The 16853-nt window shown below is 49.0% G+C and overlaps 1 protein-coding gene across 10 annotated transcripts in view; it reads right to left on the reverse strand.

Annotated features, from left to right (window-relative positions):
• Positions 1 to 213: 213 nt before the first annotated feature.
• Positions 214 to 16853, reverse strand: part of PC (pyruvate carboxylase) — a 265178-nt gene continuing 248538 nt past the window's right edge. For all 10 annotated transcript variants that reach the window (XM_080984200.1, XM_080984194.1, XM_080984196.1 and 7 more), the window contains 9 exons: positions 11741 to 11962; positions 10418 to 10574; positions 9532 to 9772; positions 9031 to 9280; positions 7206 to 7450; positions 6464 to 6643; positions 4919 to 5167; positions 4014 to 4154; positions 214 to 1794 (listed from right to left, as the gene is read on the reverse strand). In XM_080984200.1, the coding sequence (XP_080840326.1) occupies positions 1546 to 1794; positions 4014 to 4154; positions 4919 to 5167; positions 6464 to 6643; positions 7206 to 7450; positions 9031 to 9280; positions 9532 to 9772; positions 10418 to 10574; positions 11741 to 11962 (1934 nt within the window). In that variant the 3' untranslated portion in view covers positions 214 to 1545. The remainder of the gene's footprint in view (positions 1795 to 4013; positions 4155 to 4918; positions 5168 to 6463; positions 6644 to 7205; positions 7451 to 9030; positions 9281 to 9531; positions 9773 to 10417; positions 10575 to 11740; positions 11963 to 16853) is intronic.

Consider the following 16853-nt stretch of genomic DNA (forward strand, 5'->3'; position numbering starts at 1 on the left):
TCTGACTGCGGAGGCAGAGCAGGGCCATTATGCCTAGTAGCCGTCACTGTCTCCTGTGGAGGGGAGTTCCACAGTTTAGCTCTGCACGGCGTGAAGAGGTCCTCTATCTGTCCTGAATCGTCTTCCAGCGTTGTTCAGTTTCTTCTGTCTGAGGGAGAGAGATGCCATCACACCCACACAGACCCTCCCTTGATCCACACGCCACACACAGGATTGTCTTGATGAGCTTTTATATAGAGATATTTATATAGATATTTATATATAGATTTCGTTTCTTTCAAGTGAAATTTCTGTGGATCCCACGTTTCACCTGCTGGTCTCATCAAATAATCCCATGATTCTTCAGATGCCGACATGCCGGCCGGCTCAGTTCAGTTCCTCAGTGTGGAGTCAAAATGATTTGCACTCCATTATTCCGTTTTGTTCCCTCACCCACGGGCAGGAGGAGGAGGAAGAAGAGGGGACCTCACCCTTGTTCCTCTCCCAGCCCTCGGTGAACAACCCTGTAAACAACACACCGTCTGAGGCCAACACGGCCATTTTGGACTACAACTCCCATCAGCACGTGCTGGCTGAGGCTGATGGGATTTGTAGTCCAAAACAGCCAGAGGGCTACCATGTTGGTGGCAGCTGGCCTAGGTCATTCTGGTGATTGGGATTGCTTTGTACATCACATGTAGGGGGAAGGAGTTGAACCTCTCCATCCTCCCAAAAAAGGTTTCTCCCACCCCCATTGCTCTGCAATTTGGCTTGAGAAGAAGTCTCTGTTTTGGCAATTGTAATAAGTGATTAAGGAAGGGAGTGATGGAAGAGGAAGGGAGGGTCCTAACCCTGCTCCCCTCCTCCCCAACCATAAGGCAGTGCTGGACCTGAAATGTTCATTCTAAGAGGTGCGGTGGGTGGGGTGGGGTGGAGCTCTGAGGAAGGAAATCTGTCCTACAGAAGATCCCCCCCCCCCGAGGTTGGGGAGAAGCATGTAGTGAAGTCAGCAGTGGGCAGCAGCAGCAGAGGGAGGTGGTAAGGAAACGATCCCTAGCACAACTCCCTGCCACCCCCCGCTAAATTGGTCCATGGGGTCTGGGCAGAGGGCACATGTGCATCTATGGGGATGGGGTCTCCCTCCCCACTCAGGTCTGTTTTCTCCAAGGCTCCACTTTTGGTGGAGGGGGCTGAAATTGCCATCAATTTCTTAAAAGGAGGCAGCAGCTGAAATCCCCCCTCCTCAAAAAAAGGGGGGCTTTTCCTTGTCTGCCTCCTAACCTGGAACCAGCGGGTGCTAGCTGTGTCTCCCTGACCCACGTGATCCCTCCCTCTCTCCCTGCTGCCATGCTTTTATTTCTGTGCGCTTCCCCCCCATCTGAAGCATTCAGAATACAGGCCTGGCAAGGGATGGTGGGGAGAAGGTGAAGAGTTTCTACAGAAGGAGGGGCTTCGTTGCAAGGGCCTGGGTTACAACGGAGGGAGGGGAAACAGCAGTTTTCAGTGGGCGGTCGTGTGCGTGTGAGTGGGACAAGTTGTTCTGCTTTTGGAGCGGGGGAGGGCTGGCTACTCGATCTCCAAGATCAGGTCGTCCCCTTCCAAGCTCATCTCCGGCTTGACGTAGATCTTCTTGATGGTCCCCGTCAAGGGCGAATTGACCACCGTCTCCATCTTCATGGCGCTCAGGACGCAGAGGGGCTTCCCCTTCTCGATGGGGTCCCCTTCCCGCACTTTGATGTCAATCACCTTCCCGGGCATGGGGGCCCCAATCTGGCCTTTGACGTCCTTCAGGGCTTTGGGGTGGAAATGCATTTCCTGGAGTAGAAGTGAGAGAGGAATGATATGTCAGGATTGCTTTTCTCAGTCTGAACTACAACGCCCATCAGCCCCAGATGCTGGGGCACCAAGCAGAGGCTGGCTGATGGGAGCTGTAGTCCCAGGGTATAAATTGGAGTTGGAAGGGAGCCTGAGGGTCATCTAGTCCAACCCCCTGCAATGCAGGCATCTCAACTAGATCATGCTTTTGTGTGTTCACTTCTCAAACCTTTATTGGCATATAGACAAGATTCTAGTAAGGTTCGGTACAATGAAATCACTCAGCAAAATCTGCAACTAACAATTAAGATAGTGTTGAATAATATTCATGAATCCTCAGTGCATACATGACTGATGGTCAACCAACCTCTGCTTAAAAACTTCCAAGGAAGGGAGAGTCCACCACTTCTTGTGGGAGTCTGTTCCACTGCTGAGCAGCTCAGCTCTTACTAAGGCCAAAGATTTAGACTAAAGGTATAGCCTAGACTTCTCTCTTGATTTCTTTGTGTGTAGAATTTGGTATTTCAACTGTTGTTTTTTAACACAGGAGCCCATTGGACTATGCCACCCCCCTTATTTGAAACAGTACACTCCCTAGACAGCTGACATCCTATCAGTCCTCTGGACATGTAGACTGGCTCATAGATTGTTTAAAAATGTAACTGGAGATAGAGATTCACGGAGGAGGAGGAGTGGGAGTCTATTGTCGGCTTTCAGCGGTTAGCCAAGAGAACCTCCATGTGTATCTCTCCTGTCAGGCTGGAAGCTGTTTCCTTCATGCCCCCTCTTAGGGATCTCCTGGATGGGTCTGGCTGAGCCCTCTGTTGGGAACAGGATGCAGGGTAAGGTGCTGGATCAGATGAGAAGGGACCAGGCCCCAAAGGGATGCAATACCAGCATTGTATTGTCATTTGTTAAATCACCGCTGGTGAGTAAGAATTGTATTTTCAACCCCCTACCTACCCACCTCTGAGGCTGATTGTTACTGGCATTTCAGTGCTGATGAATCTTTTTATTTTTAATATTTGCATTGCTGGTTGCAAGATTATTTTTTTTTCCAGGAGGGCACGGATGAATTTTAATGATTAGAGAAGTATCCAAATCGAGCAAAACAAACGCACCCGAAAGGGCACTCGATTCATCTTCCCGAAATGCAAGTCTAATCTTGCAAGCTGTGATCTGGATCTTGGCGCCAGCTTGTCCACCCACTTATCTATCCCTGGTCCTTAATTTGCTCATGGCTAGCCTGCCTATTTATTACCTGTTGGAAGTCTGGGTGCCACTCAGAAAAGGGGTTAGCATGGCGTTTAAACAGATAGAGACCTCCAGATTCCCAGATTATCCCCGTACCTTTGAACTCTGTGCTGATCTCATTCTACCCTTTGAAGTTAGATTGATACTTTTTAGGCTGCATCCTATTCACAACTTCCTCCTCCCATTCTCATTTGACCTTGAGATGAGAGCCATTTTGGATGTATCTTCTGAGAACGAAGGGGCAAGCATGGCTTCTTTGGTTCTCCAACTAGATAGTTAGCTAGGACTACAGAACTCTTTCCTATCAAGAAGCAGAGTGTACCACCTCTTGTGGGAGTCTGTTCCACTGTCAAACCCTTTCCTAATTATTTGATGCCTTCATACCCCACCTTTTCCCCAAGAAGCTCAAGGTAGTGTGCCTGGTTCTCCCGCATTTTTTAATCCCAACAACCCTGTGAGGTGGATTGTGATGAGAGGCATCAGTGACTGGCCTTCAAGGTCATCCAGTGAGTCTCATGGCCGAGTGGGGGCATTTGAACCCCGGTCACTCCCATGTTCTAGTCTGAAACTCTAACTACTAGACTACCACTGGCTCTCGATAACCATAAGCTTTCTTGTTTTATTTTATAGCTTTCAACTAAATGCGTGCTCCAGTCAAGGGTCCAAGGGCCTTCTCAGTAGTGGCACCCGCCCGTGGCACGCCCTCCCGTCAGTTGTCAAGGAAATAAACAACTACCTGACTTTTAGAAGACATCTGAAGGCAGCCCCGTGTAAGGAAGTTTATAACATTTGATGTTTGACTATGGTTTTATAATTTGTTGGAAGCCACCCAGAATGGCTGGGGCAAGCCAGTCAGATGAACAGGGTAATAATAATAATAATAATAATAATAATAATAATAATAATATACATTTAACTAAAGTTAGCTTCTGCTGCAGCACGCAAAATCTGCAGGGTAATCTTACCTTCATGGCTTTTGTGTCCTTGACCAGGATGGAACGCAGTTGTCCATTCATTTCAAAGAAGACCTCCCTCTGGCCGGCCCGGTTTAAGTCTCCCAGCGCTAAGGCTTTGATGTGGAGGGTCTTGCCACGTTCCAGCTCCACCTACGTGTCGGGAAGACAGTGAGCTCTGAGTTCCCTTGCCCTGGAGGGCCTGCTAGGCTAAAGCTCAGGGGAAGAGCATCTCCTTTGCATGCAGAAAGGTCCCAAGTTCAATCCCTGGCATCTCCAGGTAAGGCTGGGGGACACCTTCGTGAACCCACCGAGAGCTGCTGCCAGTCAGTGCAGATAGCACTGAGCCAGATAGATGCAGTAGGCAGATGTTTCCTGTGCCTTTCTGTGAAGAGGATACTGAGCTAAATGAACCTATGGTCTGACTGATGAGACAGATTCATAGAATCATGTAGCCCAAGTCCCTGCAATGCAGGAATATGAAGCTGTCCTATACGGGGATCAAACAGGCAACCTTGGCTTTATCAGCACTGCACTCTAACCACCTGAACTATCCAGGTGATTCCTATTTAAGACCAGCCCTTTATGCAGAAACATGCAGACTAGAACCTTGTTTTGTTTTTGAGGACACGACTTTAGCTCAGTGACCAAACATCTGCTCTGCAATGACATTTTCAGGCTGGGTTAGGAAAGACATCCAGTCTGACTACGTGGTACTGCTGCCCCAAAGGTACCTTAGTGTGGGGAGGGCCAAATAACTGTCCCTCGTTGAGACATTGCCAGCTTCTGATAATGGTCCTCCCCACCCCCAGATCACTGGGGAAGAGCACCTACACCCTGGTTGGAGGCGCCCCACTCCCTCTGCCTCTTGGCAAAGGGGCTTGTGTGAATCTCTGCCCCACCACCCTTCGGGTCACCTCAAACTCTTCCGCGATCTTCGGCCCCTCCAGGAAGAGGCGGGTGTTGAGGCATTCGACGGGGCCAAAGTTGGCTGTGAAATCCTTGAACTCGTTGAAGACCTTGGGGTACATAGCAGCTGAGAGAACGTCCTCTGGGGTGATCTCTTCTTCGTGCTGTTCGCACAGCTCCTTCTCCAACTTCACAAAGTCCATGGGGGGAAGGGAGGCCCCCGGGCGGCCCTCGACGCGGGGCAGGTCTTTTAATACCTGGAGGAGTGCAAAGGAGACAACAGCTCGTGTCCCTGATGGGGTGACTCAGGCAGACTGGTCTTGACCAGGGGCTGGGAAACAACTGAGGACCAGAGATCACCTCGCCCCAGAGATCCCTACCTGGAAACTCAGACAGGGCACTGCTGAGAGAACTGCATGTTCCAGAGGTGTGCTTTGCTTATGTAAGAAATGGGCCTTTTAGTGTTGTGCCTCTAGCCCTCTGGAAGCTGTTACCAGCCGAAATGAAGAAAGATCTTGTAATGTCTTCTTGCTTAAGAAGGATTTTCCTGAGGTGTGACCCAGTTAATCCCACTCAAGAGTAGACCTTCTGAATTCGGTGGACTTGATGTAACTTAACTGCTGATTTCAAAGCATCTCCTCAGAGTATGATTGACCTGGCTATCTCCCTAAATACATAAAAATGCACCACCACCACAGTGTAGGATTTGCAATGCTGCATCATAAACCTGTATTTGCATGAAATCAAGATGGGGAAAAGGGAGAGGGAGAATTGGTGGTCTAAAGCAACAACAGAACTTGGAATAAAGTAGTGTTGCAGGGAACCGAGAAGAAAATGTTGGTTGAAGAAGCTGTGAGAATGGTAAGGGTATGAGGGGCTGGGGGTTTGTGTGACGGGTAAAGTGAGTGGTGGGAGTTATGAATTGATTTATTTTGGTCACTGACCAGAAGGGTGGTGGGAGTTAGTAAGAAGAGGCTGCATTGGCGAACAATGTGAGTAGGGGTGGCAGCCCTATGTCTGATATGATTATAATCCATGGAACCCCAATGTCAGGGAATGGTCTGAAGATGAGGATTGGGGAATGCATTCTGTGGCAGACCAGCTTCTCTCCGATGGAGAGCTGGAGGGGGAAGAGTCGCCTCCCTTGTTCACAGTGTGTTCAGAAGCAGAGAGAGAGGAATGGGCTGAACAGCTGAGGAGGGAGTTACCCAGTTACGAGATAATGACAACAGAACCAGAAGGGAGGGGGCAGCTAGTGGAGATGTCTCTTGAGCGTGTGGGGGACCTCCCCATGGACTCGGAGATCTGAATGTATCAGAGAAGAAAGGAGTCAGAGGGAGGGAGGAGCTTCCTGTTGGTGCCCAAAATGCTGCAGTAGCCGGAAGAATGATCAGACTAGGCAACTGCTTCCTTACTGAGAGCTATGTATTTGTGCTCGGAACATGACGCTGTAATAAAAGGACTATGAATCTATCAACTGCTCATTAATTCTTATCTGGGAAGTTGCAGAAGGGAGGGGAGAACTCTCCACGCCTGACACCAAAGGTGCTTACCTTGGAGCGGAAGGGCTCTGGGAACCCCCCATAGGGGATACCAATGTAGCCCTGCAGGAACTCCACCACCGAGAGCGGGAAGGAGAGCTCGTCTGCCTGAGCCTCCACTTCCTCCCGCGTCAGGTTGTTCTGGACCATGAACTGCGCCAGGTCGCCCACAATCTTGGAGGAGGGCGTCACCTGCAGGGAGCAGGAAGGGGTGGGGGGAAGAAGAGGGAAAAGGTGAGAAGACGGCTCCCTCTTGGGAGAGGGCCGATGAGCCACTGGTTCTCCCTATGGTCAATAGGCATAGAAATTTTACAAAGCAAATAAATAAATAAATCCATCCATCTACCGTGGATGTTGCCAAATTCTAGTGTCATGGGAAAAGGAAAAAGCCTTTCTCTCCATCCACTTTCTCCATGCCATGAAGAATTTTGCAAACTTTTTTCTCCACTCGCCTTTCCTCCAAAATAAAAAGTCCCAAATGCTGCAGTCTGCACCTGGAGGAGTTGCTCCAACCCCAAAGCACAAAGCCCCCATGGCATCTTTATCATAAACTGTAGAGTTGGAAGGGACCACGAGGGTCATCTAGTCCAACCCCCTGCAATGCAGGAATCTTTGGCCCAAGGTGGGGCTCGAACTCACGACCCTGAGATTCTTTGGTGCCCTGGCTGCCCCAAAGGCCCGCCCTTCCTCCTCTCCTTGCTGTGGATGGGAGGGAAGCCGCTGGGCGTTGGGCCCTGGATGAAGCGTCACTTACCTTGATGAGGTCCCCAAGGAGCTTGTTGGCCTCAACGTAGGCCTTTTTCACCTGCTTGAACTTGTTCCCCAGCCCCATGCTGTGGGCCTGGAAGTGGAGGTTGGTGTACTGGCCTCCGGGGATCTCGTTCTCGTACACATCCGCGTTGCCGGACTTCATGGTGGCCGTGCAGTCAAAGGAGGCATAGAGGCCCCGCGCCATCTCCCAGTATTCACTGTAGTCAAACACTTTCTCTATCTGGATGCCTGAGTGGGGGAAAGAGAGCTCTATGTAGTGGGGTAGGAATGGGAAGCCTCGTTGCTTTAGCCCAGGTGGGGAACAGTAGCTATTGGGGTTAGCAGATGCTGAAAGCCTTCTCCTCCATGCATTTGTCCAATCCTCTTTTACAAGCCATGGAGGCCAGCCCTTCCATTAGACAGGATGAGGTGAATACCTCAGGGGGCAGATGCTAGGGTTTGGGAATCAATGCCGAGGTGCTGGGGGGAAGAATTGTGCCTGCATTGCACCCCCTAAGCTGCTCTCAGGGGCAGTGGAGGGTGTGGCCCCATCACCAGTCTTGAAGAAAGATACAACTGCCAACTGGTTGGCTCTTATGTGTAAGGGAGAGAGGGTGCCATTTTGTTCTTTGCCTCAGGCAATCAAATGTTTTGGGCTAGCTCTTTTTGAAGCCTTTGCCACATCTCGTAGTAGCAATTTGTTAAATATGTCTTATTACCAACCCTTCAACAAAAGGTCCCACAGCTGGTTACAAAACAATCAGGAGTTTTAGGAAGATGTGTCAAAATTCTTAATAATTTAAATAACATCAAAACCATCTCACTAACACCAGAAGCAGCACAGAGTTTCTCAACAGGAAGGTAAACCATCAGAATTTTCAAAAGCTATGGTAAAAATACATGCCTTTAGCTAGCTTCCAAAGCATGGGTCACATTCACACCCCACATTTAAAAGGCTATGCAAATTAAATAAAGCAGATTACATACATATCTTTTGGGATTGTTCTCAAATAGAAATATTCTGGAAAACCATTCAGGCTAATATCTCTGATAGGTTAGGATATTATATTCCCTTTGGAAGCAATAATATTTCTGCTGGGTCATCTAAAATAGGTTATTATAGAAAATGATCAAGAAACAGTGTTCAACCTTATAACTGCTGCTAAAGTTATAATAGCTAAAAATAGGGGGAAGCATATTTTCTAATACATCTGAATGGACTGAGAAAATTTGGCTTATAGCAACTATGATTAAGCTAATTTATTGTAAAAGAATACATCTAAACTAACCTAACAGGTTTGTGGAAAAAAATATATTTTTCAGGAATGTTTCAGAACAAGTTCAGTGATAACACCCAACCTTATGCTGCTTTCAACCTGCTGTAACAATATTTTACTATGATCTTTTTCTTTGTTTTTGTTTTTAGTGAAATAAAATGCATTTAAAAGCCAAACAGAATGCTATGCTAGAATCCCGTGAGCTGTAGTTTGTTAAGGGTGCTGAGAGTTGTTACGAGGCCCCTGTTCCCCTCAAAGAGCTACAACTCCCAGAGTTCCCTCTAGACTGTTAATCCACTCTATAAACTGTAGCTCTGTGAGGTTTATAAGGGGCTTCCTAACAACCCTCAACACCCTTTAACAGCTCCCAGAATGCTTTGGGGGAAGAAGCCATGGTGGCTTGCACCATCATGTATGGTGCCTCTGTGGCCAGGGACAGCACTGGTGCCGGGGACAAACCTCAAGGCCTCCTGCTTCCCTTCTTTCAAGAGAAAGTCCCACCTCTCTAATCTCTGGAAGCCCCTCCCTCCTCCCAGTGCCCGATTTCTGCACCTGTGTCGTGCTCAGTCCCGCGGGTGCAGGCCACCATGGCGCCCATGCTCGGCTGGGAGGTCATCCCAGACATGGCGTCCACGGCAACGTCCACGATGTCGGCCCCTGCGGCGGCGCAAGCCAGCATGGAGGCCACCCCGGCGCCCGAAGTGTCGTGTGTGTGGATGTGCAGTGGGATGTTGGGGAAGTGTTCGCGCAGTGCCGACACCAGCATGGAGGAGGCCTGTGGCTTCAGGACGCCGGCCATGTCCTGAAAAAGAGAGAGAGGCATTCAGGGAGGCCGAGGTGGGAATTGCAGAGGGATTGGTGTGAGGGCAAGGTGGGGGAGGGTAAGGCCAGGGCGGGGCTTCATTAAGGGAGGAGTCAGTGAGAGGGGAGGAGCCGAAGCACAATAATGGAGGAGCCACAAGGAAAAAGGCGGATGCAGTGGGAACCAAAACAGGGAAGGGAATGAGCCCCTCCGCTGTGTGGGGTTCAGACCAGTGGCGGACCTCCTTTTACCTTGATGGCCAAGATGTGGGTGCCAGCTTTGACCAGCTCCTCGGCCAGGTTGACGTAGTAGTCCAGGTTGTACTTGGTCCGGCTAGGGTCAGCCACATCCCCCGTGTAGGAGATGGCGGCCTCCACCACGCCTCCTGCCTGCCCAGCCGCCTCCATCCCCAGCAGCATGTTGGGCAGGTAATTGAGGGAGTCAAAGACCCGGAAAATGTCCATCCCGTTCTCCTTGGCCACTTGGCAGAACCTGAGGAAGGGAACATGCAGGGTCATTGAGGGAAGAGGGCTTGGGGCACAAGGGGGGCACGAAGGGGGCATGAGGGAATTCCAACCCTCACCATACAGACCCCCACATCCTATTTTATAGAATGCAATGTTTTGCATTTGCCTTATAGATTCGCAGAATTGCAGAGGGACAAAGAGGATCATCTAGTCCAACTCCCTGCAATGCAGGAATCTTTTGCCCAAGGTGGGGCTCGAACTCATGACCCTGGGATTAAGAGCTTCATGCCCTACCAACTGAGCTATCCAGGCAGAATCAGTATTTAAGCTACTTAGGTTAACACGCATTGTAAACTGAGTAGAGATTTGCTGAAATGTAAGTGGCATACAAATACAAATTGGGCCGTAGCTCAAGTGGTAGAGCGTTTGCCTCACATGCAGAAGGTCCTGGGTTCAACCCCAGATGTCACCTGTGAGAAGGGCTGGGAGAGACTCCGTACCTGTGATCCCCAAGAGATGCTGCCAGTTGGTGTAAGCAATACTGAACTAGATGAACCAATGGTCTGAGTCAGTCCTATTTCCCCCCCAAACTGCTCACGTAATTTTAGAAAATGTGCTTATCCTGCATAATTGGGAAGCCGGACTGCAGATCATCACCCAAGGAACTTACTTGAAGACAGAGTTGTCTGGATAGTTGGTGTAGCCCACAGCGTTGGCCCCTCTCAGCAGCATCTGGAAGGGGATGTTGGGGATGAGCTCGCGCAACTCTTGGAGGCGGTGCCAGGGGCATTCGTAGAGGAAGCGCATGGCCACATCAAAGGTGGCACCTGAGGATGGTAGATGAGAGGAGGAGGTAGAGGGAGTAGAGCATCAGTGCAATGTTGCAAGAACATAAGAAGGGCTAGCTGGATCAGGCCAATGGCCCATGTAGTCCAACATCCTATTTCTCACAGTGGCCAACCAGTTGCCTCTTCTGGGAAGCCAGAAAACAGAACCCCAGCACACGAGCAATTCTCCCTTCCTGGAGTTTCCAGTAAATTGTATTTGGAAGCATTGATGCCTCTGGCTGTAGAGGTGGAACACAACCATTGTGGCTGGTAGCCATGTCTGGAGGAGCTTTTAATTGGGGGCTCAAGATGTGAACCCTCTTCCTCCCCAGGCTCATTTTGAAAGCCTCAAGGGCTCAGCTTCTACAAAATGGTAATAATTAGGAAGAGAACGGACCCGAGAATGTACTAAACTTAAAAATTAAAGCATATCAGAGGACACACAAATCAAGATTTATTTTCAGCTGTGCGGTAAAAATTCATGTACTAATGATGAAGTGTTCAAAGGCCTCCTGTGAAATATGCCATAATTTGGATTTCTTAGCTTTATGTAAGAATATCATGCGACCTTGAGGACGATGTCCTGATATTTATAAGTAAAATAAATTGTTTTCAAAATGTTACTACCTCCAACACTAGTCATAATAACATTTTTTCCCAGGCAATGTGAATGAAACAAGCCAAATTTGAGTGTTTATGTTTCACTTTAGTTCTCATTCAGTTCTCTTCTTTCGCTTTGTGGTTGTTGTTTTTTGTTCTTGTGTGTTATTGCAGTGCAAGTTCATGTTTAAATCAATAAAAAGAATTTTTTTTTTAAAGAGAAGAGATGGGAGAGCATGTGCCGAGTGTGGCTCCCTTAATACTAAATAACCAAAGATCTGGAATTGCCTGCTGCTGAGGGTGGCATTCGCCCACAGAATGTAGGAAAAGCCTGGCTGCTGGATCAGGCCAAAGGCCCATCTCGTCTGGCATCCTGATCCCACAGCGGCCAACCAGATGCCCCAATGGGAAGCCCGCAAGCAGGACCCGAGTGCGAGAGCATGGCTCTCCCTATCTGCGATTCCCAGCAACTAGCATTCAGAGCCATCCTGCGTCTGACTCTGGGGGGAAGCACAGCCGCAGCAGCCATTGGCTGCCCCCTCTAGCTGGCCCAGGACACCTCTCACCTCCCCAGTTCTCCATGCTAAAGAGGTTGTTGAAGTTGTGCGCCACGAAGGGTGAGATCTTCTTCAGGTCGTGGGTGCGGACTCGGGTGGCCAGAAGCGACTGGTGAGCATCCCTGAAGGTGGTGTCCATCAGGAGCAAGCCCCGGTGCTGGCGAATGGCCTTGGCAAACCCGGAAGGGCCCTCACGGAGAAGGACGTCTCGGAAACCGGTGGGTGGCTGACCTGTTATGGAAAGACAGGGAGTGGAGGGGTGAACACAGGGGAAAAACTGAATCAGAGGACTTTGGGGAAATAGCTCGACTGGCCACTGTTGGGAAGAGCTTTCCCCAACCCGGTGCCTTTCACTTAGTTTGGATTCCAATTCCCATCAGTCCCAGCAGCATGGCCATCTTGGACTCCCATCAGCCCAGTGGTGGACTCTGGGCTTTCAAATTTCAGCGGCTCCTTGCGCAATGCTAAAATTTGGCGCCTCTCACCTTCCTTTGGAAGTCCCACCACTCACTGCAGTTAGGTATTATGGGGGGGGGGAGCCATATATTGTAGCCAAAAGAAGGTGTCTTTCAAGGCTAATTGCTGCATGGGGGTGGGGGTGGGCATGGTTTTTGTGGAGGTCGCAATTGGAAAGGCATTAATTGAAAAGCCACACCCAATTTGAAGTCAAATGGCAAGGGGGAGGGGAGGAAATTAACTCTTCCTTCTCCAGTTGTGATCCCTGAAACTGCTCTTCCCCTTCCTGAGGGGAAAGGCCTTTTCATTGTCTACACCAGGCATACGCAACCTTCGGCCCTCCAGATTTTTTGGCCTATAACTCCCATGATCCCTAGCTAACAAGACCAGTGGTCAGGGATGATGGGAATTGTAGTCCAAAACATCTGGAGGGCCGAAGGTTGCCTATGCCTGGTGTAGACTCTCTCTCTCTCTCTCTCTGTGTGACTGAGAGACAGACAGATAGACAGGCAGAGATTTTCCTGGAGATTGCAAAACCTCCCCAGTTCCAGGAAACTCCCTCACTAATTGGGGGGGGGGGGGCAGAAGAAGCTAAAACACTCCTGCCCCACTTACTTACTTACTTATTTACTTACCACTTTTCCCTCACAGAAACTCAAGGCGGCAAATGTGGTTGCAGTGTGGCTGTGAGGGCCTCTAACGCTTTCCACGAAAGAACGTAAGATGAGACTGCTGGATTAGACCAATGGCATATCTAGTCCAGGGGCCAACCAGGTGCCCAAACTGGAAGCCGACACACAGGACCCGAGTGCAAGAGCAACCCCCCCCCCGCGGCTTCCAGCAACTGGTATTCAGAAGCATTTCTGTCTCTGACTGTCATTGTGGGCATTACTGACCCACCTTACCCTCCTCTGTGAATTTGTCCCATCCTCTTTTAAAGCCAACCAGGCTGGTGGCCCCCACTGCCTCCTGTGGGAAGGAGTTCCACAGTTTAACTACGTACTGCCTGAAAAAAGCCTGCGGTTTTTCAAGTGGTGCACGGATCCAAAAATGTAGGTGAGCTGTGCGCTAATAGGTCTAACCTAGCCTTCCCCAACTGGGTGCCTTTCAGAGTTACTTATTTATTACACTGATATACCACCTTCTCCTGCTCCGTGGAGCTCAAGGTGGTGTACATGGTTCTCCTCCTGTTTCAGCCTTGCAAAAACCTGGCAAGGTAGGTTAGGCTGAGAGGCAATGACCGGCCAAAGATCACCCATGGAGCTTCATGTTTGTGTGGGGCTTGAACCCTGGCCTCCCAGGTTCTAGTCTGACACACTAACCACCACACTGCCTCTCGCTGGTGTTGGACCTACCAATGCTGGCTGGGACTGATGGGACATTTGATCTGAAACATCTGAAGGGCACCAGATTGGGGAAGGCTTGCCTATGCAATGCCCCATTAGCTAACGGGCCTGTGGGCTGTGTGTGCGTCCCGCTTACAGAAGCGGCGAGGGCTACCTCTTCCGGGGTCTGCAGCATCTCCTCTAAGACACACACATACACACGCTACGGATTTAACTATTGGCTCGGGGGAAATTTAATAAGATTTAAACAGCCTTATTTCATTCTCTTAATGCTTGGCTTAGGTTGGGGATTAGCCGCTGACAAAGAAAATAAACTGCTGTAATAATGATACAAGGCTGGAATCCAATATAATTAAACTGAACCTCACGTATCAATCATAAAAAAGCAGGGAGGCTTGTAAATCAGGCGGCTATTATATCTGCCTGCCCCCGCTCCCTCCCCGCCACCCTGCGCACTTATGAAGATTTCCACGCCGGCTCGTTAGACCCATCAAATATTTAGCAGGCGTTAACGAGAAACAAGCAGATTCTCTCTTCCTCTCCCACCCGCAGATTTTCGCAGGGGGTTGTTTGCGTTGCATTTCAGCAAAAGGGGAACCCAGCCTGCATTGCGTGGATTAAGTCAGGTGAAGGAGAAAAAGCCGCCTCTCCTCTAGCCCTGGGCATAGATCTAAGAACATCAGAAAAGCCCTGCTGGATGAGACCCATGACCCATCTAGTCCAGCATCCTGTTCTCACAGTGGCTGACGCACAAACAGGACAAGAGCTTTCTCCTGTGGTTTCCAGCAAATGGAATTTGGACACATTGCGTCTTCCAGCTGTGTTGGCAGAGCATAGCACTGTGTCTGTGCCTTTGATGGCCTTCTCCTCCTCCGTGAATTTGTGCAATCCTCTTTTTAAAGCCATCCAGGTTGGTGGCCATCGCTGCCTCCTGTGGCAGGGAGTTCCATAGTGAAACTCTGTGCAGACTGAAGAAGCCCTTTCCTTTATCTGTCCTGATTCTCCTAACATGGATGCCCACAGGTTCCACTGCTATGAGAAAAAAACATTTTCCTGTCCACTTTCTCCAGGCTGTGTATAACTTTGTACGCCTTGATCATGTCAGCTCTTCCTTGCCTCCTTCCTAGAATAAGAAGTACCAAATGCTGCAGCCTTCCATAATAGATAATCCTTGTGGTCCCTTCCAACTCTAGGATTCTGTGATGGGGAGTTGTTCCACTCCCTTGATCATTCTGCTTGCTCTTTTCTGATCCTTTCCCAACTCTACAATAACTTTTTTGAGGTGAGGTGACCAGAATTGGACAGAGTACAATATTCTAAACACAGGTGGGCCACAGATCTGTAAAATGATGTTGTGATATGGAGGTGAACTTCAGGTCCCTTCCAACTCTACAATGCTATGATTCTATGACTGGCACTTTAATTTCTGATTTTTGTTTTCATTGTTATTTTCGTCTCCTTTTGATCCCCAGCGTGGAATAAATTAGAGGAATGAGCAGGCAAAGACACACAACACCCGGGAAATAGCCCAAACCACCCCCACTCCCCATCTTTGCCCTGCAAGTTCCCTGCATTGATGGCGATAGCTCCCTCTGCTGATCATGAATGAAATAACCACTCGGTCAATGCCAGCGCTTGAGAGCTGCTCAGTTAAATGTAATGAACTGAGTGAAGCCACAATCCACAGGAGGGAAACCTCTTTCAGCCTGAGGGCGGCTTGATCTTTTGCACAGCCTTCTGAGGGCCACATGCAGGTGGTGGGTAGAGCCAGAGGCAAAAGCAGCTGGGGCCGCAGAGGTGATTCTATGCAGTAGGCCAGGTGAAAGCCTCATTCCAAAGAAACTGAACTGTGGGCCAGTGCTGGCACCCCTGGAGTCTCTTACCACTTGGAGACAAGATAACAAACCCCTTAAAACACAAGTGGAATAGTTACGGGTGTGACTACAGTCATACCTTAGCTCCTGAATGCCTTGCGAGTCGAACGTTTTGGCTCCCGAATGCCGCAAACCTGGAAGTGATTGTTCCGGTTTGCGAATGTTCTTTGGAACCCAAATGTCCAACGCAGCTTCCAACTGGCTGCAGGACCTTCCTGCAGCCGATTGGAAGCCGCACCTTGGTTTCCGAATGTTTTGGAAGTTGAATGGACTTCTGGAACGCATTCCGTTCGACTTCCAAGGTACAACTGTATTTGGGAATACACCTTTGGCATTGCAAAGTGGGTGAAGGAGAAATCCCCCAGTTTCCTTATTTCACGCTGCTCTGCCCTGGTCAGGTTGTCTCACCTCTGCCATGAACTCGCCAGGGGTGTTTCCAGTCTGGGGGCTTAATGCTGCAATCCAGTAGTATTGCAGGGGGTTGGACTAGATGATCCTCAGGGTCCCTTCCAACTTTGCAGTTCTATGATTCTAGGATTGTAAATGGGTCATAGGCAATAGTGTGTGTGTGGTTTTTTAAAATAAAAATAAATAAATATCAGATTTTCCTTGGAATGTAAAAACAGTCTGGCCTTTGGATGTCAACAATGGCCAAGGTGCAAAAAGGGTCCTTGGTCTCACCCATGCCACAATAAACACCTAAACAGAAGCACCCTAGATGTCATTAGGCCCTCCCTGGCTTAGAACCCTCATCTACAATACACTGACCTAGTAGCTTTCAGGACGACTGTGTTAAGGTATGCAAAATGCCCTGAATACTCTGAAATTGCTATATAATGTGAAGTATTAGCATTTTCTATATGCGGATAATAAACAGGGTCCAACCACTCAAGCAGAGGGTGCCAGGCGCTCCTCACTCCATGGTTAAACAGAATTATGCACATCGATGCAAATTAGCTTCATCTGCATAATTCATTTAGAATGCAGGCTTTTCTCTGGGCGTGGGATGGAACAGCACATCACCAGGTACTATTCCAGTTCACAGAAGCTGCTTGGTAATTTTAGACCCTCAGCTCCATAATCTTACGTATCCCTCCCAAAAACACTTTTTTTTTTTTTAAAGACAGCCACATCTATTACTTCAGCTGTGAAGCACACAATTAATATTTGCCTTCTCTCTTCCACCACCACCATGCTTACAAGTGCTGTTACATCTCTAATAATTGGGCAAAACACACAAACGAACACACACACATAGACACCCAAAGTTTGTCAACTCCGAGCATGTGCAGTTTTGCATTCCAAAACTCACTCAAATCATAGGAGTGGATCGGGATTTGCTTTTGCTGTCCCAACACTTAAAACACCTTTGTCTGGGAATGATAAGCACCATTTTGTTGTAAAGTAGAAAAAGGACACTGAGCGATATCCAATGTCAGTCATACT

The sequence above is a fragment of the Podarcis pityusensis genome, assembly GCF_964106645.2.
Source record: "Podarcis pityusensis genome assembly, chromosome: 16".
NCBI lineage: Eukaryota > Metazoa > Chordata > Lepidosauria > Squamata > Lacertidae > Podarcis > Podarcis pityusensis.